The 24252-nt window shown below is 48.7% G+C and overlaps 8 protein-coding genes across 8 annotated transcripts; 3 read left to right on the top strand and 5 right to left on the bottom strand.

The window, feature by feature from the left end:
• The first annotated feature begins 1085 nt into the window (after window positions 1-1085).
• Window positions 1086-3429, top strand: GGI43DRAFT_414490 (general substrate transporter). Its single transcript, XM_083207043.1, has 2 exons — window positions 1086-1737; window positions 1857-3429. The coding sequence occupies exons 1-2, from the start codon at window positions 1535-1537 to the stop codon at window positions 3229-3231; spliced, it is 1578 nt and encodes a 525-aa protein (XP_083057055.1). The 5' UTR covers window positions 1086-1534; the 3' UTR covers window positions 3232-3429.
• Window positions 3430-3476: 47 nt separating this feature from the next.
• On the bottom strand, window positions 3477-6061 carry GGI43DRAFT_201887 (general substrate transporter). The gene is made up of 3 exons (XM_083200083.1): window positions 5480-6061; window positions 4892-5314; window positions 3477-4826 (listed from the first exon to the last, which is right to left on the bottom strand). The coding sequence occupies exons 1-3, from the start codon at window positions 5544-5546 to the stop codon at window positions 3730-3732; spliced, it is 1587 nt and encodes a 528-aa protein (XP_083057054.1). The 5' UTR covers window positions 5547-6061; the 3' UTR covers window positions 3477-3729.
• Window positions 6062-8521: 2460 nt separating this feature from the next.
• Window positions 8522-11069, bottom strand: GGI43DRAFT_425195 (transcription factor domain-containing protein; the record flags this gene model as incomplete). The annotated part of the gene is made up of 8 exons (XM_083208478.1): window positions 8522-8838; window positions 8911-9224; window positions 9279-9597; window positions 9662-10138; window positions 10198-10279; window positions 10338-10746; window positions 10814-10884; window positions 11007-11069. The coding sequence occupies 8 exons, from the start codon at window positions 11067-11069 to the stop codon at window positions 8522-8524; spliced, it is 2052 nt and encodes a 683-aa protein (XP_083057053.1).
• A 1075-nt stretch (window positions 11070-12144) lies between these two features.
• On the bottom strand, window positions 12145-13706 carry GGI43DRAFT_201882 (uncharacterized protein). The gene is made up of 6 exons (XM_083200082.1): window positions 13170-13706; window positions 13071-13103; window positions 12824-13016; window positions 12703-12750; window positions 12565-12640; window positions 12145-12487 (listed from the first exon to the last, which is right to left on the bottom strand). Exons 1-6 carry the CDS (start codon window positions 13550-13552, stop codon window positions 12372-12374), a joined length of 849 nt encoding a protein of 282 aa, XP_083057052.1. The 5' UTR covers window positions 13553-13706; the 3' UTR covers window positions 12145-12371.
• Window positions 13707-16172: 2466 nt separating this feature from the next.
• On the bottom strand, window positions 16173-17506 carry GGI43DRAFT_201849 (D-2-hydroxyacid dehydrogenase family protein). The gene is made up of 2 exons (XM_083200081.1): window positions 17220-17506; window positions 16173-17160 (listed from the first exon to the last, which is right to left on the bottom strand). Exons 1-2 carry the CDS (start codon window positions 17410-17412, stop codon window positions 16274-16276), a joined length of 1080 nt encoding a protein of 359 aa, XP_083057051.1. The 5' UTR covers window positions 17413-17506; the 3' UTR covers window positions 16173-16273.
• Window positions 17507-18239, bottom strand: GGI43DRAFT_201848 (uncharacterized protein). The gene has a single exon (XM_083200080.1). It carries the CDS (start codon window positions 18168-18170, stop codon window positions 17601-17603), a length of 570 nt encoding a protein of 189 aa, XP_083057050.1. The 5' UTR covers window positions 18171-18239; the 3' UTR covers window positions 17507-17600.
• A 1385-nt stretch (window positions 18240-19624) lies between these two features.
• On the top strand, window positions 19625-22579 carry GGI43DRAFT_414478 (uncharacterized protein; the record flags this gene model as incomplete). The annotated part of the gene is made up of 4 exons (XM_083207042.1): window positions 19625-20939; window positions 21028-21329; window positions 21393-21601; window positions 21672-22579. Coding segments are annotated over exons 1-4 (2083 nt in total), but the record flags the coding sequence as incomplete, so codon positions are not given.
• Window positions 22580-23121: 542 nt separating this feature from the next.
• Window positions 23122-24246, top strand: GGI43DRAFT_414477 (uncharacterized protein). Its single transcript, XM_083207041.1, has 2 exons — window positions 23122-23896; window positions 23974-24246. Exons 1-2 carry the CDS (start codon window positions 23364-23366, stop codon window positions 24161-24163), a joined length of 723 nt encoding a protein of 240 aa, XP_083057048.1. The 5' UTR covers window positions 23122-23363; the 3' UTR covers window positions 24164-24246.
• The last annotated feature ends 6 nt before the right edge of the window (window positions 24247-24252 follow it).

Genomic DNA, 24252 nt, shown 5'->3' with positions numbered 1-24252 from the left:
GGCGTCGTCTTAATATCGCACAACTGCCGGGGAGCGTCGCCCTCCGCATTTTGCTTCCTGGAGCATCGCCAACTCTGCGTCTTTTGCCTCCTGCACCCCAGACTCTTTTGGACTTTTCCCCCGACCTTGTTCCCTGTCTGCAGACTCCACCTTGGTGCAGTTTGTTAGACCGCTCTGGCTATAGTCGGCTAACCGTACCGCACCATGTTAAATCGTACCTTTTTTTGAGTCCTGTTCTCCGGGCTATATTCTCACCTCGTCTAGCCTGTTTTGGGCGTGTTGAATAGATCCCAGCTTTGTGTGCCGAGTTGTGAGTTATAGTTTTCACGTTATAACAGTCAATTGAAATGATGTTTACAACCATGGTATATTTTACGGTCTTGACAACTATTGTGTTGAAAGGTGACTCTTCTCTTTTGAGAAACGCAGCAAACAAGGCCATCACGCCTCTGGAGGTTGAAAATGAAGTGGCTGAACTTGAAACTATGACAGTTTGGAAAGGCTGTTAACTAGATAAACTATTGATTGGTATATATTAGTGCCTCACACTAGTACTGCCCTTGAAATAGCTTATGACAGCTTAGAATCCTCCTGCCGCTGTGACTAAAGCAGGTCCAGCCTCGCCATTGTTGAAGAAGTCATCAGCCTCATAATCTCTGGCACACGCAACATAGGCTCCAAAGAGATTGGTCCTACCACGCAAATTAAGCCCTTTGTATAAGACAATTTCCAAAACTTCATAGTGTATACATGTACAGGATAGTCAGAGAATATCGTTTTGCCGATATACACTCTCCTAGGCCTAGGTTGCTAGGACTTTACAGCGACCAGGGATGCAATAATATGCCCTCAATCCGGCTAGATATGGTGCCAATATTACCCAAACATCAATGCTCTCTTTTATCCCTTTTTTCCCACTTCGAATCGGCTTACCCGCCTACCTGGTCTAGGCCGTAATACAAGTTTCTGCGTTAAGAAAACCAGTCTAGCAAGTAGAGCCTTACAAAAGTATATTGCTTCAAGTGTTCTTTTTTCTTCCCCAGCTACTCTCTTATTTCTTCCTCTTTTTAGCCGCTACCAATCACGGAATCGGTCCGAACCAGGCACATTTATTTCTCTTTTGGAGGGGGCTTGCTCTTTTTCCCCAGGCTTGCTCGTGCATGTGCATATGCAGACAGAAATCTGGATGCGTCAAACACCACGGGACTGAGAAGGCTTGGCTTTTTTTTTATTGCTACGAATCCTTGCTTGAATCACATCCCCATGTACACACTCCCAGTAGTGCTACAACTGATTTTTGTTTTGTTTCACACCACGTTTAAATTTTGGCCCCCTCAAAGTGGTAATTACTATATATGAACATCTAATCACCCCTCTTCTTTTTATTTCTTTTCCCGTTTCGTTATTATGGTATTATCGGCCAACTCATAGGCAATTCATTCCAATTGTCTTTCTGTCTTTCTCCCCCTGTCTTGTTTGTCAGAGAGATTTCATTTTCGAGCAGACGGACAGAATAGCCGAGGCAATTGCCGCAATGGGCCTTTCCGAAGACGAGAAGCGCGTCGGCGCTCCGCTGGAGACTCACGTCTCGGGCGTGGACGAGTTTGCCAGCCCAAAGGACGATACGGTCCGCGTCGACATCCAGCGGGAACATGAATTGACTGTGAAGGAGGTGTTTCTGAAGCACCCGGCGCTGGTGTTTTGGGCCTTTTACTGGGCCATGGCGGGAGTTGGCTGGTGAGTTGAACTCATCTCTTACAAATTTCCAACTTCACCCACTCTCATATGAATCTCACAAGAATCTCACAACTTACACGTACAATCACATGTATACAAGCTAACACAAGCAAAAACAGGGGTTTCGACGCCCAAGTCAACGGCGGCATGCTCTCCGTCGAGGCCTTCCGCCGCGACTTCGGCTACATCTACCAGGGCGAGCCCGTCCTCCCCGCCGACTGGCAGTCCGCCTTCAACACCGTCAGCTCCGTCGGCCAGTTCTTCGGCGGCTTCCTGTGCTCGTGGGTCGCCGACCGCTGGGGCCGCAAGGCCGCACTTCTCATGGGCGTCGCCATCGTCGCCGGCGGCATCTTTGGCGAGATGTTCTCCACCGTCAAGGGCGCGTTCCTGGTATCCAAGCTGATTCTGGGTTTTGGGCTGGGTTTCTACCTGACGCTGTCGCCGCTGGCGTCGTCTGAGTGTGCGCCTGTGGCGTTTAGAGGTATTGCTACTGCGGGAGTGCAGTTTGGTATTGGAACGGGACAGTTGCTGTCGAATGTGGCCATCAAGGGCTTTGGAAACTGGGAGAGTCGGTGGGCGTATCGCGCGCCGTTTGCGATTCAGCTGTTCTTCTGTGCCTTCCTGCTCGTCTTGTTGCCTTTTGCCCCTGAGACGCCATGGCATCTCGCTCGTGTCGGCAAGCGTGAGCAGGCCAAGAAGGCTCTCCGCAAGTTGTACGGCTCCAAGGTCGACATCAACGCCAAGCTCGCCACGCTCGAGGCCACCATTGCCGAAGAAGAGGCTTCAGGCTCCGAGCAGGGCTCCTTTGTCCAGTGCTTCAAGAGCACCAACCTCATCCGCACCATGATCTCCATGGGTGTCTTCGTGTGCCAGCACTTTACTGGTATCATCTTCGTCCTGGGGTTTTCCACCTACTTCTTCGAGCTGGCCGGCCTGCCCACCGAGAAGAGCTTCGACCTGGGCATCGGCGTCACGGCCTGCGGTCTTGCTGGCAACATCCTCAGTTGGATCATCATGAACTCGTTCGGTCGTCGCCGCATCTTCGTCGCTTGTATGTGCATCCTCACCGTCATCCTCTTCCTCATCGGCATCATGGACGTCGTGCCCACCAGCGGCGCCAAGTGGGTGCAGTCATCCCTCACTGTCGTTTACGCCTTCTTCTACTACGTCGGTCTCGGTGCCATGGCCTTTGCCATCCTCGGTGAGACCAGCAGCACATCTCTGCGTGCTCCCACCATTGCCCTCGCAACCGCCACACAGGCTGTCATGGGTATCGCCTTCAACTTTGCCATCCCATACATGGTCAACCCCGACGAGGCCAATCTCAAGGGCAAGGTCGGCTTCATCTTTGGTGGCCTGGCTCTTATTGCCACCGCCTGGAGTTGGTTCTTCGTTCCTGAGCTCAAGGGTCGCACCTTTGATGAGATTGACCGCATGTTCCAGGCCAAGGTCCCTCCCAGGAAGATGGGTTCATACGAGCTCCCTCCCTACTGATTTACATATTGAATGCCATGTGTTTTTATGCCAATGACTGATGAGATATTGATGGAAATCCTGAGTTTTGTGTTGCCTAGTGAAGCGTTTTTTCCTCACTAGTACTGTATATATACAATACCCTTCGTGCGTGTGTGTCTATTGTTTGACTATATCGCATCTTCCTATATAGTAAATGAACAATGCAAATTATGATTATGATCCCAGAATGGATCATGCTTCTGCAACACGTTGAGCTGCATCAATTGTGAAAACAATATAATGAAATTAACTTTAATCAACCATCTGCAGTATAAACAAGATGGGCAATTCTGATTATATATATATATATGACGCTTTTCCAAGCATATTTATCCAACGCCAGCGCCATAAATCCCTAAACTTTACATTATATACCCAAATTCTTTCATAAAAGAGAACAAGAAAGGAAAAAGCCCCCTCATAGACAACGCACAGAGTGTATAATACAAAAGGCTATACAGAAGAAAAAAGCGAAAATTAAGGACGCTTCGTCACAAACGTCTGCCCGCTCACCTGCACAGCTTCAGAACTGCTGCCCAAGTCTCGGGATGTCTCTCGCCCGAGTATTTCATCTTCTACATCGCGCTGTCGGCCCAACTTGGCTTTCCATCCCATGTACCACGGCCCCGCAAAAAGCTCATCCATCCTCTCTATCGGGATGCCATTGGTCTCTGGAGCCCAGAGGCCGAGAATCACCAATCCGATGAAGCAGATGGATGCCCAGAACACATACGCGCCCCAAATGTCGAGCTTATCAAGCATGGGCGGCGTTGCACGCACCACTGCGAATTGGAAAAACCAGTGGACCGTCATATTTGTTGCGTAACAAACGCTTCTGACGCGCGTGGGCAGAATCTCTGTCCCATACAGATACTGGATGGTGCAGAGCCCAATGGACCACCCGACAGCATATATGAAGACGGATGCAATGGCAGCATCAGATGCAGCCTTATTATTATCATGCAGCCAAATTCCCGTGTATATAGCCATGTAGACGTGTGTAGCACCTTGGATGGCAAGGCCGCTCATGAAACAGATTCGTCGACCAATGATGTCAATGAGGCCCCACGTAAATATCATGGTAAACACAAGCTTGAGCGCACCATAGGCGCCAGAGGTAATCAAAGATTGATTCTCGTCGCGGATGCCAGCAATTCGGAAGATCACGGGTATATAGTATGTTATACCATTGCCACCAGTCCACTGAGCAATTGTTTGCATGGCAAGGCCCAAGAGAAATCGGTTACGATAGTTGGGGATGGTGGCAACCTCTTTGACAATAGTCCAAGTCGACGTGTCGGACAGTCTTTGCTTTGTATCTCGCACCTGTTCAACAATTTGGGTGTACTCTTCTCGGACGGCAGGATCGTCAATCGGCGCCTTTCGCAGCCGAGACAATACCCACAAGGCCTCATCGTTGCGACCCTTGGACGCAAGCCAGCGGGGGGTGTCTCTAAGAAAAAACGAAAAAATTAAAGCAATGCCTCCGGGAATCAAAGGCACGCCCAAGACGACGCGATATTGCTCTTTGGTCCGAGGTAGGGATCTTCTGGCGCCATAGCTGATGAAGAAGCCTGTTGTATTCAATGTTAGAAACTACACGGCTAGCACACATGGATTCATTCTTTGAGCGACTTACCAAACATGAGAAAAGATAGCAGTAGCACCATATAAACGGAAACCACCATACCTCGATTCCTGCTTCGAGCAATCTCGGTCAGATAGAGAGGAGATACTACCGTAAGGCCGCCGGCACCAAGGCCGGACCACAGCCGCGAGAACAGCAAAAGCCCCAGTATTCCAGACGCAAACATGGTAATGAAAAAGCCCGTCATCCAAATGATCATAAAGGTCTGCCATGTGCGCAGACGACCGATCCGGTCCGTAATGGCTAAAGCAACAATGGCACCAAAGGCCGCTCCCAACACGCCGAATGACGTGATATTGGCCCTTGTAGAGATGAGTTCTCCTTTCGTGCCCCCCCAATTTCTTCGTGAGAGGCCATAGTCCTCTAAGAAAGAGGGCATGTCTGCCACGGCAGCAAATCCACCTTCATCGTAACCTAATCAACAGTCGGCTTGTTAGCTATGCATGGCATATATACTGTACTACCAAACCATACAAAGGGGGAAATGATCGGCAGAGGAAACATGTTACAAAGGGGGAAATGTTTCGGCAAATGTTGAGAGGACGGTGTAAAAGAAGGTGAGGAAGAGATTTGGCGTACCTTTCGGAATAGATCCGCTGGCAATGACGATGATGGTCAAGATGTAAAAGAGATTGATGCCAGCCATGGTTGGCTGATGTTGGGTCTCGCTACGACCCTCTGCAGATCCAGCCTATCAGACCCGTTCTGCCCCCTAAAGGATGGCCAGATTTCCAAACAGCAAGCAGCGACAGCCCGCCAAGGCTCGTCACGATAGCCGTGAGACAAGCGCTGCGGAATTAGGTATGCTGTCGATGCAATGCAGTATCAAATGCCGCGGAGTTCGCGATCAGTGCCGGCGATTCGCGCACACCCAGCCGATGGCTCTCCCACTAACGCGTAAGATGGGACTGGATGCTATGGAGCAGAGTGGCTCTTCCAAAGGGCGCTATTGTCTTGTTCAGCCCGCGTGGCTCGTCCCGTCCATGCAGAGTCTCGATCTGCCCGGCTGTTGGTTCGACTTGGCGTCCGAATTGAGGGTGCAGGAACCAAAACGGCAGCTCCCCGGATTGCGAACTTGTCGTATCAGCAAGGCGAGAAACGAGGCATTGTCGCGATGAAAAGGGTTCTGGCGTCTAGAACGCAGCTAATAGCAGCTGTTCCCAACTGGGCTTCGTTCTCACAGGCCAGGCCGTGCGGGGCGTGGTAGATGGAGGTCAATGCAGCTGCCAAATTGCAGGTAGATGTACCAGGTCCAGCCTTGGAAGCGCCGTGACATTTCAAGTATCTAGTACTGTTACGAGTTTAGCCGATACTCAGCCGGCTAAGACGCCATTCAGCCCAGGCCCAATTGAGACGCTGCTCTGTTTGCCTAAGGCCAAAAGGATTGCGATTAAAGGGGCCCAGGCTTGAGTTGAGAACTGCGCCTCGTTTTGCCATAAAGGTTATAGACAGATGGATACAAGAGTGTAGAAAAGCATGATGCACAGAAAAACATCGCCAACGCAAAATCATGGTGTTGCAAAAGACTGCACGCCCCTTGCGTAAATAGAATGGAGCTCACAGCAGCTCATCTGCCCGTTAAACGCGAATCCGTGGGGGGGTGCTGTCGGCCAACTTCCGAGTGCTCCGATCCGTAACGCCCAAGCTCCAGAGTCCCACAACAGCTGTGAGGCTCCATGATAGCTACTGGCGGCCTCAGTGTTGTGCCTCCTCCCGACGGGTGCCAGAGCAGATCATGTTCCACAACCCAGTTTATCCAACCGACCAATACGGCTGCTCCCGCCGACCCCGTCATTTCCGATTTGCGTAAATCGTGCGCCCCGGCCATGGATCTAGTTTGCACAAGTATGGTATCCCGAGGAACAATAAATAGCAGCATGACCCTCCCTGGCGGGGCGCCTCCTCGTTGTGGAAATATCACTCATCATCGCTATCGTACTGTAAGGAGTCTGCTGGGCTTGTTTTCCAGTCCAGGCCAATGGTTATACGCAGCACCAGCATCTCCCTTGCCTGCCATTTCCTATCCTTCCCTCCCTGCGTAACAAGTGCAAACGACTTGGTAGGAGGGCAGGTAGTATTCTTGCCAACGAAACTGGACTCCATTATGTAAGTGTCAGTCCAAGGAGTAATACGAAGTATAATTCATGGCTCTTTGTTGGTCAGCACCTTCTATCTATATCGATGACAGCATCAGGGGCTGTAAAGCCGAGACGACGCTCAACTGCCTCCTTGCGAGTGTGCTCCGTTCTCCTAGTATCAAAAGATGTAGCCTAGATCCCAGCTGCCAAGACAGCTTGACATTCGCAATTTATAATCTCGGAGAATAGTGCTTCTGCGAAGCCCATCTACCGGATGGCAGTATGGGCTTATGCAGTACACCAACTTTTCTGGCCACCCCTATAAAAAATTCCACGAATTAGAACAAAAATAATTCAATTTGGGGGAAGCCAACCACTAGCTGCTTTTGTAAGTTGCAACGATCGCCGTCCATTCCGCCAGATGCATATACATGAACGGGAATATGATCTATCAGCCACGTTTCCCTTGCAACGGATTTGTGCTTCAGCAAGGTCTCTAATCCTGCTCGTGTTTGCGATGATTGCGTGTCTGTGGGTCATTTGTCTCACTCAGGCGGAGTAAAGACTCGAATTGGCCATGAACGCATTATAACATCGTTGACCCTGGAAGATGTCGTCTCAAACTGGGGACGGGGAGTATGGATAGCTGGTTCATTAATCAGAGTGTGCGCCGATAAGGTGAATGACTTCAATGTTAGTGTAGATAGAGATAAGCTGTGGCTGTGGCTGTAAAATGGATAGTTGGTTGAAATCAAAGTAGTATTAATGAAATAAATGGATGGCACCATCAATTTGCCATTGGAAGTAGTATTATCCAGCGTACGTGGAGCACTACTCACTGGCAGGTAAAACAGATTCCTATCCTATCAAAGACCCCGCAGCCGATGTCTTGCTGCTATTTCCACGCAGTGGCCTGCAGCCGAGAGCCGCGACCGGGACTTAACGGCCACTATCCATCGTCTTTCGGGCAACTTCCGCCCTAATCATCTCGCACCACGGTATCGCATTTCAATCGACCTGTCAACTGCAGTCGGAGCTTTACCGAAGGATTGGTAGCTGGGGACAGCGCCCCGCATCATTCCGGCTATGCCACTGGTATATAAGGTCGCCCTCCAGCAGAGATGCATTCCCTAGCGCTGGAGCTCTACCAGAACCCTTCGTCTGCGACCATCTACTACACGCAAACGGAGATCATGCCATGGTTCAGATCATGCCACATGGACAACAGGGAAAATGTGAACGGGGAGCAAATCGTGGTTTTCTCTCTCTCTTGGCCTAATGAATACAGTCCTGAATGATACAACGTCAGCTCGACGCTTGAACTGACACCTGGGCGGAATTATTCTCAAAATAGACGCCACAGATTGCAGCGAGGATGGTATCAGACTATACCTAAGATTGGGATAAAGCCGACTTTGCCTCCTATTGCGGCACGGTCTAGCTCATGGTAATATCGGGCTACGATGAAGTTTATTCATTTAAGCGCCTCGATTGCTCCTCAGACATGACTTTTCAAAGACGAGACGACAGGCCATCTCGCTGACTAGAAAGGAGCTTGATTTTCGGAATTGGGAAGGGCGGCCACGCGAACACTTAGTGGCTCTAGAGACGACATGGCCTCGAAGATGCCTGGATCCATGGACATACTTTGGGCGCCATAGCTAGGCGCTGGTGGGACTTGAAATAACGGGTGAGCGGTCTGCGGTTGCGAAGTGGGTATCTCGACACTTGGATACATTGGGTTTTCTGGATGAAAGTTAGGAGAGGGGGTTGGAGGGGGCTGGTAGTGCTCTTGCACATCCAGCGTGATGCCGATCGCTGAAAGCTCCTTATTCAACAGATCGATAGAGTTGCCGATGACTAACGTACGTCAGTATTAGCTTGGGTAAAGGGAAGTAAAGCTAGGGTGAATCTCTTGAATCCATGGCTTACCTGGGCTGAATGTCTTGACCTGCTTCAGAGCCTGGATGCAGTAGTTCAGGCGCTCCAATGCCTGTGCGTCATCCGGGGCAGCTTGAACCTGGAGCAAGAATATTGATGAAGCAATATAGAGGCTGTATGCGAGAGACAATATGCAGTAGTTCATGGTGAATGTGCGACAAAAGAGGTCAAAGATGGCAATGATGGCCGTAGCGGACGTTACACACTCAACGAGATAACGCTTATGAGAGGCTACATTGTCTTCCAGATTTCTTCGGGTGAGCATTGGGCGGTAAAGAAGTATTTTAAACGTCTGGAAAAGGCAACTATTGAATGGTTAACAAGCTGCAAAATCGACATTTCCAATGGCTTGAGCTTACTTCATAGTGACAATATGAGACGGCGGGGCCAGTGCGGGCAGAGCTACAGGATCAAGCTTCAGGAATGGCGCCAACTCATCCCACCACTGCTGCAAGGCCGGTTCCTGGGCGACCAAGCACTCTAGAATCTCTGGTTCTGTATTCTGCAGGAGTGGATCATACATGTGAATCAAAATCTCGTTAAATATGACGGACAGACGACACATGCTTAGGAAACATGATGCCGAATGGGCTGTGGCAGGTGGGTACTTCCACGGTGCAGTTTGAAGTGGAGGCGCTCCAAAGGGAACCCACAACTCGTTCTCAGCAGAATCATCAACTTATATCAACAACTGTTAGCAGGCAGATATTAGACATCATTGTGAGCGCAGCAATACACTTACACATCATCTGAGGTGGGGATACCATGGTGTGTTTTAACGATGGTGATCGACCGAGATAAAGGCTTATGACCTTGTCCCAGAAATAGCACGACCAAAAGACTCGATGCCGGATCTCTACCTCTTCGTCGCTGAACTGCACTGACCCAGGATAACGTTCCCCGTCGACATGGATTCCCAAGTGGTCAATTAATCGGAACGCCAAGCCACTATATGTCCAAGCTTGAGTTGTGTTTCCAAGACTGCACTCCTGAGCGCTCAGGAGGAGTAGTGTCTGAACTGTCGGAATCGTGCAGACACCTCTACTTAACTCTTCAAACAGCATACTGCGTGCGTGCTTACCAAAGACGGCACCACCATCGTACGACTCGTCGAGTATGCGCCGTGTATTGGGATCGCTCTTTGCCCAGCGTATTGAATGTGACAGGACGGCATTTAGAAGCGTATGGGAATAATACGGACCCAAGGAGTTCATATCACCTACACAGCTGTAAATATCACAGAAACCAACCAATGGAAAAGGCTACAATGATGCATACGAGTAAAGGCAGGCCGGTAGATGAAGTTGAAAAGGGGCTGTATCCAGCACCAGTGAACATTCAGAAGTGTCTGGAACGGTTCCTGCAAAAAATATGAGACGGATGCTATCAAATAGCGAGCAGCACATCATGGCACATACAGGAATCCCGGAGTGCTCCTCCAATACGCGTTGTTGCCACGCATTTGAGACGAGACGTTCTCTTCGCTGACTTTCGATATCGGCTGCCGTGGGGTGCAGGTCAACTGCCGTGACCGCAGAGGTGCGATCGCTGGGAAGGTTGAAAAAGCTCGTAGTCCCGTGATACGTGATGCTGCCTTTGTCGTCTATCTTGAGTCCTCGGAAACTCCGGCTGATGCTGTCGTCGATCTGCTGCCGTCCATCTTGCTGAGTGCCACCGAAGGGCGAGGGACTTGAGTGAGTCGATATGGGGGACTTGCTGTCGGTGGCCGCAGGTGGTGTTGTTGTTGTCGCCGTTGCTTTTGCGAGCTGTTCTTCCAGTTCCTTGATGCGGTCCTCAAGACGCTGCGTGTACGACAGCGTCGGGTTCCTGCAGGCGTGTCAGCCACAGTGCTGAGACTTATAAGACATCATCAGTGAGATGTCAAGTCACACACAGTTTGTATACGCATTCATCGTTGCGAGCAGCACAGCGTTGGCACATAGGCTGTTCGCCGCCGCATTTGACCTAACGCCACCAGTAAAGTCAGCTCGAGACATTGGACCAATCTCTGCTGGCGTCCACTACACATCGTGCAGCGGAAGCTAGAGAGACAGACACATGGCACCGCTAGATGCAGCCAAGCTCACCTTGCGTCTACGGCATGGCTCGCAAGAGAACGCGCTCTTCTTGGTGGCTTTTGCCGACGACATGGCAGGCCACCGGCGCGGCGAATACGATGGGCTGTGGAGGAGATATTTGCTGGTGATCGCACAAAAAGGAACCCTGTGCTTGGCTCGCAGACAATTGGGGGACTAAGCCCAAGCACTGCCCCGCGTCTCATGCAGTTAGATCCCCGCTCCCCTGACCAAATTCCAGGCCGTCTCAGTTAGAAATAAAATTAAGCCACAGCTGGGTGCCTGATTGGAGTGGTAGTGAAAATCAGGCACAATTGGCGGCGCAGATCCAGATGCCAAGACGTCGACTCTGGATATGTGTGTGGTGATGCAGTCAGACAAATGCCGGGCGAATTTTGGCCATCAGCATCTTTGGTGCCGATCACCTGACGCGCCCGCGAGCTCCTTCCCAAAACTCAAAACTGGCACAGCGTGCACCGGACTCGCCGCAGGACTTTCTGAAGAAAAGGTGAGGCTGTGCGTCTTGGTAGCCCGTTTGGGACGCCGAGCAGATGCGCGGATGCATAAGTTGTCGTTTAACCTGACAAATGGAGATTTAACGCCGGCATCCGGTCTCGCAGCGCGGAGCATTACGGGAGCATAAGTGTGCGATGGTGGATGAGTAATCAGGGGGATCGGATCTGGCTGTGCCTTAGCCTCATCGGCATTGGGCCAAATACGAGCATCGCAGGTTCTTTGCGGTATTACAGTACGGCCACATCTTAGGGCGCGGTATACATGTACCGTCTTATCACCAATCGCAGAGGCCTTTTCACATGAGCTGAACAAAGCAGCAGCCCCCATGTCAATCGCTGCATCTTGATCCCAGCCGATGTAACAATATGACCAAATCTCACCACTATATCCCCTGAAGCGCCAATGCATAGCAGTTCATCCCACTTGCTAAAGAACCGATTAACGATGCATACTCATTAACACTCCTATCCTCTCATCTCCTTATCAAAATCCTTTTGCTATTTCTTCAAATTCGGCTGTGCTGTTGGTGACGGGGATCTCGGAGGAGTCAACCGGCCCGGGCCGGCTGTGGGGCGCGGCCATAAGGCTGATTGCATCATACATGTCTTAAACAGGCTCTGTGTCTTGTCTTAAGGACGCGGTACAAGAGCAACAGAAGGTTTTCGACAATAGCCAATTACCATTTAGCTTATTGATTTGAACGGGAATTGCCCCTCGAATTTGCTAAAACGTGCATCGCTCGATTTATTAGGCATCACAACAGACCTCAGTCACACAGGATTCCCAATTGGTTGTTATACGTCAATACATTTGCATTTTTTTGGCCGTCGCTTATATACACATTATGAGTTCATATTAGAATTACTGAGAGCAAAGGCTAGCGTGGACGGAAGGAGGGTTGGAAGAGGCGTCTCCCCAGTTGTAGCCGCTGAGAAGCTGGCCCAGAGCAGTTGAACCATCAGCACGAAGGTAGTCAGCTGCGAAGGGTTAGCGATGTATACCAAAACAAGTAGTATATCAGGTTTGATTGATATCTCAAGTCTGTGTTACTTACCTGCAACGGGGAAATACCACCAGTCCTGGCTACGGAAAGCGTTGTTGTCGAGCTGAGAAAGGGGATCATTCCAGCCCTGTTGTGAATGTGAGTCAGAAGGAGTTTAACATTTTCAGCCGCGGAAATGGTTATTCTTACAGTGTTGCGGTCATCATAGTTGGCGTGCTTGCTCCACGCAATGTAGACCTAGGCTCGAGTAAGTAAAAATCCTTGAACTAAAGAAATATGTCCATTCTGGACGCTAAAATGGAAGTCGTACCTTGGGGTGGTCAAGGTTTTGGCGTCCATTATCACCTCCTCGCTGAAGGGATCCATCCGCAGTGTTCAAGGTGTTCTGGATGCTACCCCAGCTCAGCCTGTCATAGCCGGAATGCTGAGAAAGAAGAGCCTGGTTCTGCACCCAGTTTCCATCTGATCCCAGGGCCCACTCGACAATGACACGCTCCCAGTCGCTTGAGGTTGTTAGTTGATCGAACATGAACAATTTCAAGTCATCCAATACTTACTAAGGGTGGCCCAAAATGCCCTCAGGTTGGGTACTAATTAAGTTTGGTCAATCATAAGTCTCCATGTTTAGCAGAATTGCTCTGAAGGTCAATATTTACCCGTCCTTCTCGTAGAACAAAGAGTATTGGACTCGAATGGTGGTAGCATTGCACTTCTCGTAGCTGTAGTAGGTAGGGAATGAAGGCGATACGTTGGTGATGGGGACGCCAGGGTTGCGGCAGTTGCAGCCAACGTTGGGGTAAGCGCAAAGAGGAGCCGAAGGGGTCTGCGAGTTATCGGGCTGAGTCGCGAAAGTTGGGATGCACGGGGGCTGGTTCATGGCCTGGCCAAAGAACCACATAGGCTGAGCCCTCATGGCGAGGTCGACACCTCCGGCGTTGAGGAGATTGGTCATGTCGGAGTCGGAGATGGGAGTGACGGCAGCAGCCAGCGAGGCGAGGCCGGAGCCAGCCAGGAGGCTCTTCAAAGTTGATCCCTTCATCTTGATTTACAAGGCAGATGCTAATGAGTATCCCGTTCGATATAGTAAAAGAGAGCGGCGGCTACGATAGGAAGAAGAATAGACTAGAAGTAAGGGCAATCGCTTGATTATATACCACATCTTGTCCGCCATTCTGCGTCCTTGTGCTCTATTGAGGAGGTCCAGAAGCTCGTGATGGAGCATCGGTAGTATGCTGATCCATGTCTCAATAGGTTACCAGCAGTGACCTGCCTATTCCGTTTTACCAAGTACTCCAGCACTCACTAATCAAATTAAGAGTGATGGAACTAATATTTGCGTAGCATAAAGACCGAATTCCATTACTAGGAGCACTTGGTAGGCCCTTTTGGGCTTGTTCGACCGACCACGCTTTGTGGGCACGCCAGCCAGCGGCGCTTGAGATGGAGACAATACGGCAGGTCTCTGGACGATACACCGCGGCATGTCCTAAATTCAGTGCTTACATTGTCACATTGGGCTGTCACATCATATGCAAGCAACGCTTAGCCCCTGGCTAGATCGATGGGGCGTTCTAAACCAAGTGCCAATTTAGGATGGGCGGAAACTCGCCCGCGGGGAGATGGAGGGCGTGGCCTTTCATGGAATATTTTTACAACACTGTTGAGGTTTCGCATAATCAAAAGCAAATCAAAATCTAAATATCATCATCCAACTCCTCTGTTATGATGAGAAAAGGCCCGATATGAACTTGATTTTGAAGTACAGCGGCTGTCGCAATGGCGGCATTAATGGACTTATATATGATCTCGTCCACCTGATATACTTAGCAACATGACTTTGCCCTGTGAAGCCTTGTACACCGTAGTTTCAATCAAGTGCCTACCCCGTAAGACCCCAAGCATTGCCAAGGGATCAGCGGCGCACACATCCCAAGACCGCTAGTCGTATTCTTCAGCTGATCGCTGCATTCCACACCATTTTCCCACCTATTAATTCACTTCAATAACGGTATTTTTGTTTTAGCTCTATAATTATAGCGATGCAAAATTTCTAGATATATATATATATTTAAATATTTCTTCCTCTTCTCTTTTCGAAGGACACTCACCCTTCTTCTGCTGTCCGGGAGGGGTTCAGAAAGAGGTGAATCGGAGATGCTTTACTAATTCCTAGAGGGGAAACGGGAATTGCTAATCTTGGAAATAAGGCCGATTAGCATTTAGCAAGGGTCTAGTATATAATCATGGTTATTTGACCATGCTCGGACCGGACGGATATGCGGATAGGCTACATGTACTCCAGTTTGTGATTGAGCGTGCATACCGGAGCATTTCCAGCCTTATACCGTCGGTGTCGAAATAGTTCAAGAAAGCTTTCTGAATGCAACTATTAAAACCTCGTGGCCGCTCCATAGGATAGCAGTCGCCCAGCACGAATGAATTAGAAAACGCGCTGGAGCGCGATATGCGCATCTGTAGATGGGTCATGAGTTCTCAAAAATAAAACGCGCCCAGGTGCTCGATAGGCAGTACGGGATTGGCCATATGAAGTGTGGGGGGGAAACATGGAGAAAAAAAATGTTTAGAGCATAACTAATGCTGCTTCGTTGAAACGGTCACAATTGAAAATGACAATGAAAAAATGAGATGGAACCCAAGTATGGAGCACTATGAGCTCTAAGCGATGACAAGTCCACAAAGCAGCGGGCAAAGAAAGCTATGCAGGTTGTAGGGTTGTCACCAATGTGACTTTCTGTCTGTTCAACGTTACCACCCTTTATTATGATGTCAAGCAAACACCAGCGGTATTGGCGTGCTCCACGAATCCAATCAATACGTGTTGACAAGGAGAAAGCGTTGAGTTAGTATGGCAAGTAGTTGAGGGATATTTGCTCCAGGGTTGTATTTAAAGATGGTCGATGCTGGAATCGCATCAAGTTCTTCAATACGTTGTAGTCGTACTCACGTGCGAATATTGTCGGCAAAATTTTGCTTACTACCTGATAGGTACTATCGTAAAACTATATGATTAGACATAAGGAAGAAATAGTGTAAGACGAGCAAGTAACTCCGTAGCTCGCATACGGGTTTGCGCTTTGAAATCATTGCGCAGTGAGATCGGAAGTCTCGCACTTCGATAGAAAAAAAAATAAACTAAAAATAAACGGCGTATGCGCTATATCATGCTTAATACAGATAAAACACACCAAGAAAAAACACGAGCTAAATAAGGTGACGTACAAATACTAGAAGCAAGGACACGCCGAATATATTTTTGTCACACCTACTCAATTGGTAGGATTGCCCCGGTGTAGATGATTTTCGTCTAGGTTAGGGGTTCTTTCACCCCCGGCCAAAGATTATATTTTTGTAAGCCTTTAGCCCATGATTTTGCCTCTACTAAGGCAACGCTTAGCTGCAGCGGAGGTGACCGTCATGCAGCGTTTATTTTATCTAGCCAAGGTGGAAAGAGTCCAACCAATCTATATAAATAATCGCTGCTCTGAACGCCTTTCAGGATCACTAGGCGTCAAGATACCCTTGATATTTATTTCATAACCATTAGCATATGTGCAGGTTATACCTTTAAACTGTTATGTGTCAAGTCTTGTACTTTTATAATCATGCTATTACGTGAAACTTGCATCGCCGTATTTACCTCACATTTTCATGCCAGCGCTGCCCAAGAGATTCATTACTACGGCTGCGCAAGCCAACTAAGGCTAAAAAACGATGGTTGATCATCGATACGCCCTGCTTATTAGGCAAGCCGGGCGCTCAGCTCCCTCCCTGCAATCCACGCCTCCAAGTCATTGGCAGCCTGCTCATAGAACCCTGTGATAGCTGTTTCCTCAACATAGCCCGTGTGAGGCGTGAGTAGCACATGGCTGGTACCATTCTTACCCCAGTTGGGATTCCTCCACTCGCTGTCTGCAGGAAGAGGCTCCTTCCAGAACACATCGAGCCCGGCGCCTCGGATCTTTCCAGCCTTGATAGTCTTGAGCAGATCCTGTTCATTAACGAGTGGGCCTCTGGAAGTGTTAACGAAGAAGGATGACGGCTTCATCAGATCCAAATCGTTGGATGTAATGAAGCCTCGGGTGCGGTCCGAGAGTACGACGTGCACGCTGACCACATCAGCGGTCTTGAACAGTTCCTCTCTACTGACAGCCTTGAAAGTACTTTCTCCATCGGCAGTTGTTGCTGGCAGCCTGAAGTGAGCGGCCTGCTCATCGGCCTTTTCCTGAGTCAGATTTTGGCTCCAAGCGATGATCTTCATGCCAAAGCCAAGGTGGAAGATCCTCGCCGCGGCACCACCCAGACGACCCAGTCCGATGATGCCCAGGGTTTTCCCGGATAAGGACGTGCAGAGGCCGCTTTGCCAGGTGCCCGCTTTGACGCCCGCATCGTCCTCTGCGATATTTCGGGCGAGGGCCAAGATCATAGTCACAATGTGCTCCACCGTACTCTCAACAGCATTTTCTACGGTAGCATGGTTGTGGACTGCTGTGGCGATGGGAATGCCCCGCGCTTTGAAGGCATCTAGATCCAGTGATAAGTTGCGTCGTCCCTGTGTTAGGAGGAGCTGTAGATTGGGCAGCTGATTCACCAATTCGGCGGGGAATGGCGTCCGCTCTCTCACAGTACCTTGGTAAATTTAGCATTGATTCTCATTACAGGTTTAAAAATCTGCCAATGTTGCATACTGATGACGTTGAATGGCTCAAGTCTCTTTACCAACGCGTCTTTAACTGACTGCGGGGTGTCTGCGCCGTTATATGGCGGCAAGGTATCAGGGAAGTAGACAATCTCATGGTCATCCTTGAACTTTACCAAGTATGGCTCGGACGCCTTTTGGTAGTCGTCTAGAACGGCAATCTTGAGTCTCTTGGCAGCCATTTTTAATAAATTGATTGGCTTCAATAACAACTGTGAAATTTTGTTTCGCTATTAAACAGCCTTGAGTTTGACGAGATTATTATTGCGATTGCGACATCGCTTCTTCAGTCTGCTTAAATCCCCGTACAGTATCCGTAGAGGATTAAGACTGTACAGTGTCCCTCACATCGGTATTGAAGCACGGCACTTTATACCACAGTGGCTTTCATTCTGTCACAGCCCATAAATGAGTTCACAACGACAAAAGCCGCCCAAGTTATCAATGGAAAGGGGAAGAGCTTTGCCCACAAATACCAAGTTGTGGCGACAATGTTCGCGGCTGTGTAACGAAGCTTGGAGGGTGAGCTGGGGGCAAGTACTGCAAGTCTATGGAAGCCAGGAGAGAACAGCCTTGTGAGTTTAGGCAGAATATTTCTTCGCCGAGCAGAGTTGTGAAGTTTCCAAAAGAGGAAATTCAGGAAATAGAGCTCAAGGAAGAGCATCTTTGCAGCTAGCCAAAAGTATCGGACCAAGATCAAGGCTCTAATTCCGAGGCAAAGCCACGCTGAGTCCTGGCGCAGAGGATAGTATCCTTTTTGTAGACGTATAAGAATCCTATTGCGGGCTTCTATCGGTGTCATGATAGTGCAGATTCGAGTATATTGAAAGATGAGGCTGAAAATGATGTGCTGCCGTATGAAGAACCATGAGTAGCAGCTGTTGCGATCGGAAATTGGCGTTTCCGAGAACCATCCACTAATACATCTGAGATGTTCCATTTAATCTGAGGGAGATGTATACACCTCATAAGCATCGACATAGGCTGAGTGCATATTATTCGCGCTGACCTCTGCGGTTTGAATGTTCTTTCGCGATGCGTTAGATTGCGTTAGGCAGTTATCCGTGTATTCTAAGTGTGCGCACTGTATATTCATACCGTGCATACCGCCAATATGAAGTTACAATTCTTTCCCTTTATCGAGTATCATATTAAACTTGGACAAGTAGAATGTTAAAGCTAATATCTTATATTTTCTATAAAATCTATCTTATTATCTCAATTCATAACGCAAGTTGTCTTTTCATTAATTTTGGATAGCTACTAGTTAATCATATAATTCAACTAATCTTTGCAAGTTGAAACTAAGCTTGGATCAATGTCAATTTCTTTTGCACAGCAGCTTATACTAAATTTGATAACAAAAACATTTTGAAACCAATTGCATAATTCTAGCTATAAAATTACATAGCATGTAAATATTTGTATTACTAAGGAAACAGTTGCTTATTTCATGACAGCTATTTGCCCCACATATAAACTTATCGCCGGGTTACTGGGTGCTACAAGCCACCAGTTGAGTGGCGTTATCTTTTTTAACAATCAACTAACCAAGTGACTCAATTCAGAACGTTACGAAAGTCTTTGCAATTTGACGGTGATGAAGTTTGACGTAAATTTAAGATGTAGCACATGGCTTGAACGAGCTTCTATCTTGACACGTTGGAGTGAGTGGCTGGTATTAAATCTTGCGAGCTAAGGCTGTTAGTGTGGGTATTAGTGTATAGCCAAAGCGGAAATACAGATATTAGTTGACAAGTAAGACAGCATGAACCCGCACTCCCTTGGCTGTCTCAAGTTAGCTAGTGCATCGATTCAGGCTCTTCATGTATCTTAAGGAGTTGAAGTCAATAGCTGGCTATACAGTATATGCTTCCTTATTAGAGCGTATCTGAACATTAGCTCTGGAGGAAGCGGATCATCGTTTACTCTGTATGAAGGACTAGCAGTAGGACGAAACTAAAGCCTTGCTTGCAGCTAGAACTGGGCTACTTTGTTGAAGTGATGCACGCGCCTACAGCTAGCTATACAGCAACAGCTCATTGGATAATAGGTGTGTAAAATAGGAATAGGAAAGAATCTGCAGAACCAATCACTTCTCGCTCCTCGCTCCTCGCTCTCGCCAAGCATCTTTGCAGGAAGTCTCTATTAGCCTGAGCTAGTTTTCGGTCTTGCTTGACCCTTTTCATATGAAAAAATGCGAATGTCGGAATTATGGCGACGGAATTGTCAGCAACCATCCGGATAGGCGTATTAGCGGCGTATTTCCGGCGACTATCCTGCCACTCGCGTGGCAAAACCCGGTATCGATAAGGCTAATGCCGCGGCTTGCCCGTGACAGCACGCGCAGTGTCTCTATCAACTAATTCCGCAGCTCCACCACGGCTTAATGACCATGATCCTACGATAATTCGCTGAGCAAGGGCAATGCTTTTTCTCATAGGACTGCAGGAAGGCCAAGTGGACTCATTGCTGGGTATTTAGGTTTTATTCATTTCGAGCTGACAAATGTAGCTCTCTCAGCTCTGCAAATATACCAGGTCCTCCCACGGCGGAATTCGACGTATTAGTTCTCTTATTCCGTCACTCGGACTCAACGACCAGTTGACATCAGACGATAGCCAGCAGCGTCACTAACTGATTGCTTGTTGAGTAACACCCGGATTTCCCGTTTTCCGCTCTTTCGGACAACCACATCACTCTCTACAACTCCGGGGGCCATGACCAACATCGGCAAAGCCTGCGAGGCCTGTCGGGTCCGAAAAACGAGGTGCGACGGCAACGAGCCATGTGCCCGCTGCCTCAACCGGAACGTGTCGTGCGTCTACCGTACTCGGACCAGGAACCGGCCGCGCAAGTCGCAGGTGTCGGCGACGGCCACGGTGGTCTCGTCTAGCTCCAGTAACTCGGATGAAACGCCCGTATCGTCTCACTCGCCTCACGAGTTGCAGAGCAGCAAGCCCAAGGACGACAACAGCTGGGGGTTCCATGTGCACAGCGTAGCAGCCATCACCACGTCGCCGTCGTCCATTATTCAGCTGCACTATGGGCCGTCGTCCAACTTCTCCATGCTACACTCCATCTACCGGCTGATTACAGGCATCCAGACCCCACTAACACGGCGCGAAGAGGTGGCCCAAGTCGGCCCCGGGCTGGATCTGTTTCAGAACCGGCAGCTCTTCTTCGGCGACTTGGCCGATAGCAAGTCTACGACAATCTCAAATGACTACTCTGCAATGTTCTTGAATAGAGAGTTATGTGATCGCGTTCTGGAGCGGTATCTGGCTACTTACTGGCACCTGTTGCCCATCCTGACCAAGGAGGACTTCCGTCGTCGCACCGATCTGCTCTATTCCTCTCCAGGCCTCTTCTCGTTTGATTCTCCCGATGTCGTGGTGGTCATGCTGGCCATGGCCATTGGCGCCTCAATTCTCGAAGAAGAAACGCTAGCACAGTTTCTCTTTCAGCGGGCGTCACAGGGAGCCGAGAAGCTGGCTGAGCTCGTCAACATCCAAGCAATCCATATCCCATTACTGCAGGCGCAGTTCCAGATGGAGAGATCTCGACCACATTCTGCATTCCTATATGTCGGCGTAGCCACTCGGAAAGCGGTTGCAGCAGGTCTACACAGGGGCATTAGCATTCGAGGGCAGATGCGAGACTGCTTACAGCGCCGCTTAACCTTTTGGAGCCTCTTCATCCAAGAAACGTACGTACACCCTTGTTCTTTCCTTTCATGCCATTCCTCTATGGATAATTATAAAAGTGATACATCATTGCTGACTTGTTTTCTTCAGATGGATTTGCTTCTGCCTCGGACGTCCGACATCCATTTCAGATCCAGGCGGTGGAGTCCCCGTGCCGGCCGAGGAAAAGTACTTACTGGCCCTTGTGAGGCTGGCAAGGCTCATCTCGAAATGTGCTGCGCGTATCTATAACCAGCGTCACGAGTCACTGCTCCATATGTGGAACGCTGCAACGGAGCTTCGACATGAGCTCCAGGCGTATGTAGAACAGCAACTGTATGAAGTTCATCTCGATATTCAGGGAGAGCCAGGTACTGGCGAGTGTGGATTTTGCAAGACCATCATGGCCGCAAGTATGTCAAGAAATATCACCTTTTATATATGCCATTGGAAACTAACAGCGTTCCCTCTCTTAGTGTATTACCATGCTCAGTTATTAATGTTTCGCCCCTTCCTTGTTCTTCGAGGGAAACTGAGAAGCCCGGCACCGCAGGCTGGCGCCGAATCCAGCGATAAGCTTCGAGAACTGACGTGGCTGGACACTGCATGCGAATATTGCCTTGAGCCGGCTCGTCAGATTATCAAATACATTAATAAGTCCTGCGAGATTAACCCCCTCTGCAAGGTACGTATGAAAAATTGCCAGTCACACAATATTAAATCAAGATGGACTTGGACTTACAGTATTCCAACAGGATACGAAATACTTTTCCTTTTTCCTTGAAGGTGCCTGCTATGTCCTGGGATTCGATATGCTTCAGGATAAAACCAAAGTGGACACTCACCTACCGTGGCTTCACGTTGCTCTGGAGTGTCTCTCCACGATGTCTCCAACCAACGAGGCGTCGCCGTCTCAGACCCAGATTCTCATCAAAGCCATCAACCGCATCATCTGCACTGTTGCCCCCTGCGCCAACTGCCCCTGCCGCAGAATGGAAACAACTCTCGCCGAGACTCCCCAGTGCCCCACTGACCCAGCACTCCCGTTGGCGAACAACCTGATGACGCCCTCCGATACTACAGTTTCCGCGTATCCGCCATCCGTACCATCCATACCATCCATGTCACTGAGCTACTATGCGCCAAACGGCTCTCGAGAATCTATCCCGCCGATTCTTTCTTCTTGTACCGACGGCCAGTCTTGCGTCATGAATCTCCCGGGGGCTCAAGATCCCGATTTTGACTGGAGAATGATTGACGTGGAGACGCTCATGTCAATTGATCCTTTTGAGTTCATCTTGAATGCGAGGATGAATGAAGAAGGAGGACAACCATTAATGTGAAGAATCTTTAGCGTTTCTTTCTCTTTTTCTTCTGGCCTTGAATTGCTTCATGTTTATTCACAGATTGAAATATTGATACTCCAGGAAATTTTTCTACGCGATTATGAGAGGAAAAGGCGCATGTTTTTATTGGGCGTAGGTATGGGATATTTGCAAAAGTTAGTTTAACACTGTACCTGGTTATTCACTACCTGGGATGAGCTAGCCTATCTTTCGGAAGCGAGATGATATTTTCAACACGTTTGAATTAAGTAGTTATACCAGCTTGAACCAGTAGTTATACAAGTTTGAATAAAACAATTGTACAAACTCGAACTAATGATATACACATACAACTCAAAGTACGTCATAACTCTTGAGCTCTAGCATGGTTTCTTCCCTTCTCTTTTTAGTAGTCAACGCGAGATCGTAGATACGTGTATTCTATCCACTGTTCCTGTACTATAACAGAGGATTGGTGGAACCAAGAAACTTTTAAGTATGATTTATCACGCCATCCCTCCAATAGAAGCTGAGCGAAGACTCGTTGTCAAGCATTGCGGAAATACGGAAATCGGCAGATGCTAACAAACCACGCCAAACAAAGCTAGTTTTGACGAGACTCCACCTCGCGCGCGCTTGTTACAATATACGCCCATGGCAGCATAATTATCAATCTTCAGCCTCATCTACAACAAGACTATTAGACCAAGGGTGGCAGCCACTATTTGAAATCATGAGGCTGGAGGCCAGCCTGGCCTTGCCAAGGCGCTGCTGCCGTGTTGCTGCCGTCATCCTGATTCGATGGGGCGCTAGAAGGATCTGACCACACACAAGGCTATGATACTATATGCTAGTATAATTGTGTTATGGAAGAGTTGTGGCCCAATAATGCAGCAAATATAGAATCATTGTTAATTGAGCTTACAAATTCACGATTAAGTGTCGTATTTTAAATAACGAATTATCCACAGCAGTAAGGACGAATTGTATAAAATGATGGACATGTAACGAGCAAAAGACCTTTTAGAGAAAGCATCAACTCATAGAACAACAACATCAAAACGACAAGCACTACACTCAACAGCAATAACATCACTATCATCAACACCAAAAACAACAACAATGGCTTCCAAAGGCATCGCTCTCATTCTTGGCGCCGGCTCCAACGTTGGCCAAGCCCTCTCCAGCGCATTCTCCAAAGCCGGTTACAAAGTAGCCCTCGTCTCGCGCTCCATCAAAGAGTCCTCTTCAGACAAACAGATCCAGATTCCCGCAGACCTCTCCAACCCAGACGCTGTCCCGTCAATCTTCGAGTCCGTCCGCCAGAAGCTGGGCGCTGATCCCAACGTGGTCGTCTACAATGCCGCCACTCTGACGCCACCCTCTGATAGCTCCAATCCCTTTACCATTGATATTAGTGCCTTTGAAAAGGATATGAGTCTTGCCAATACTTCGGCTTATGTCGCGGCTAGAGAGGCCGTTGCAGGCTTTGAGAGGCTGGACAAGAATTTGCCAAAGTCTTTCATCTACACTGGCAATTGGCTCAACGCAGTCACCATGTCTAATCCCATTTTCGTAACGCTTGCTGCTGGTAAGAGCGCTGCTGCTGCTTGGATCGGAGGTGCAAGTGTGCATTATAAGAACAAGGGTTACGGGTAAGTCTTTTAGATTTATTTCTTCCACTGCTTCATATACTGTAATTCAGATAGACTAACAAGACGATTTTATACAGCTTCTATTTCGCCGATGAGCGTACCGCTGAAGGAAGACCAATCACTGATGGCGTTTCGGGTGCTGCTCACGCAGAGGCGTATCTGGAGTTGGCTGGAGGCAAGGTTGAACAGCCATGGCACACGACTTTTGTTGCTGGCAAGGGCTTTGTTGACTTTCCCGAAACCCGAAAGGCCTACGTTGACTCATAAAGTGCTAAAGTGCTGTTTACATGAAATTCATAGCGAAATCTGATAGTTTTATTCAACATTGACATAGGATTTGTTCTTCTTTATTGTTA

Source organism: Trichoderma evansii, assembly GCF_050947405.1.
Source record: "Trichoderma evansii strain SZMC 28006 chromosome Unknown GGI43scaffold_23, whole genome shotgun sequence".
In the NCBI taxonomy this organism is placed as follows: domain Eukaryota; kingdom Fungi; phylum Ascomycota; class Sordariomycetes; order Hypocreales; family Hypocreaceae; genus Trichoderma; species Trichoderma evansii.
The sequence above is the reverse complement of the archived record's forward strand: the minus strand, read 5'-3'. Positions and strand labels throughout refer to the sequence as shown.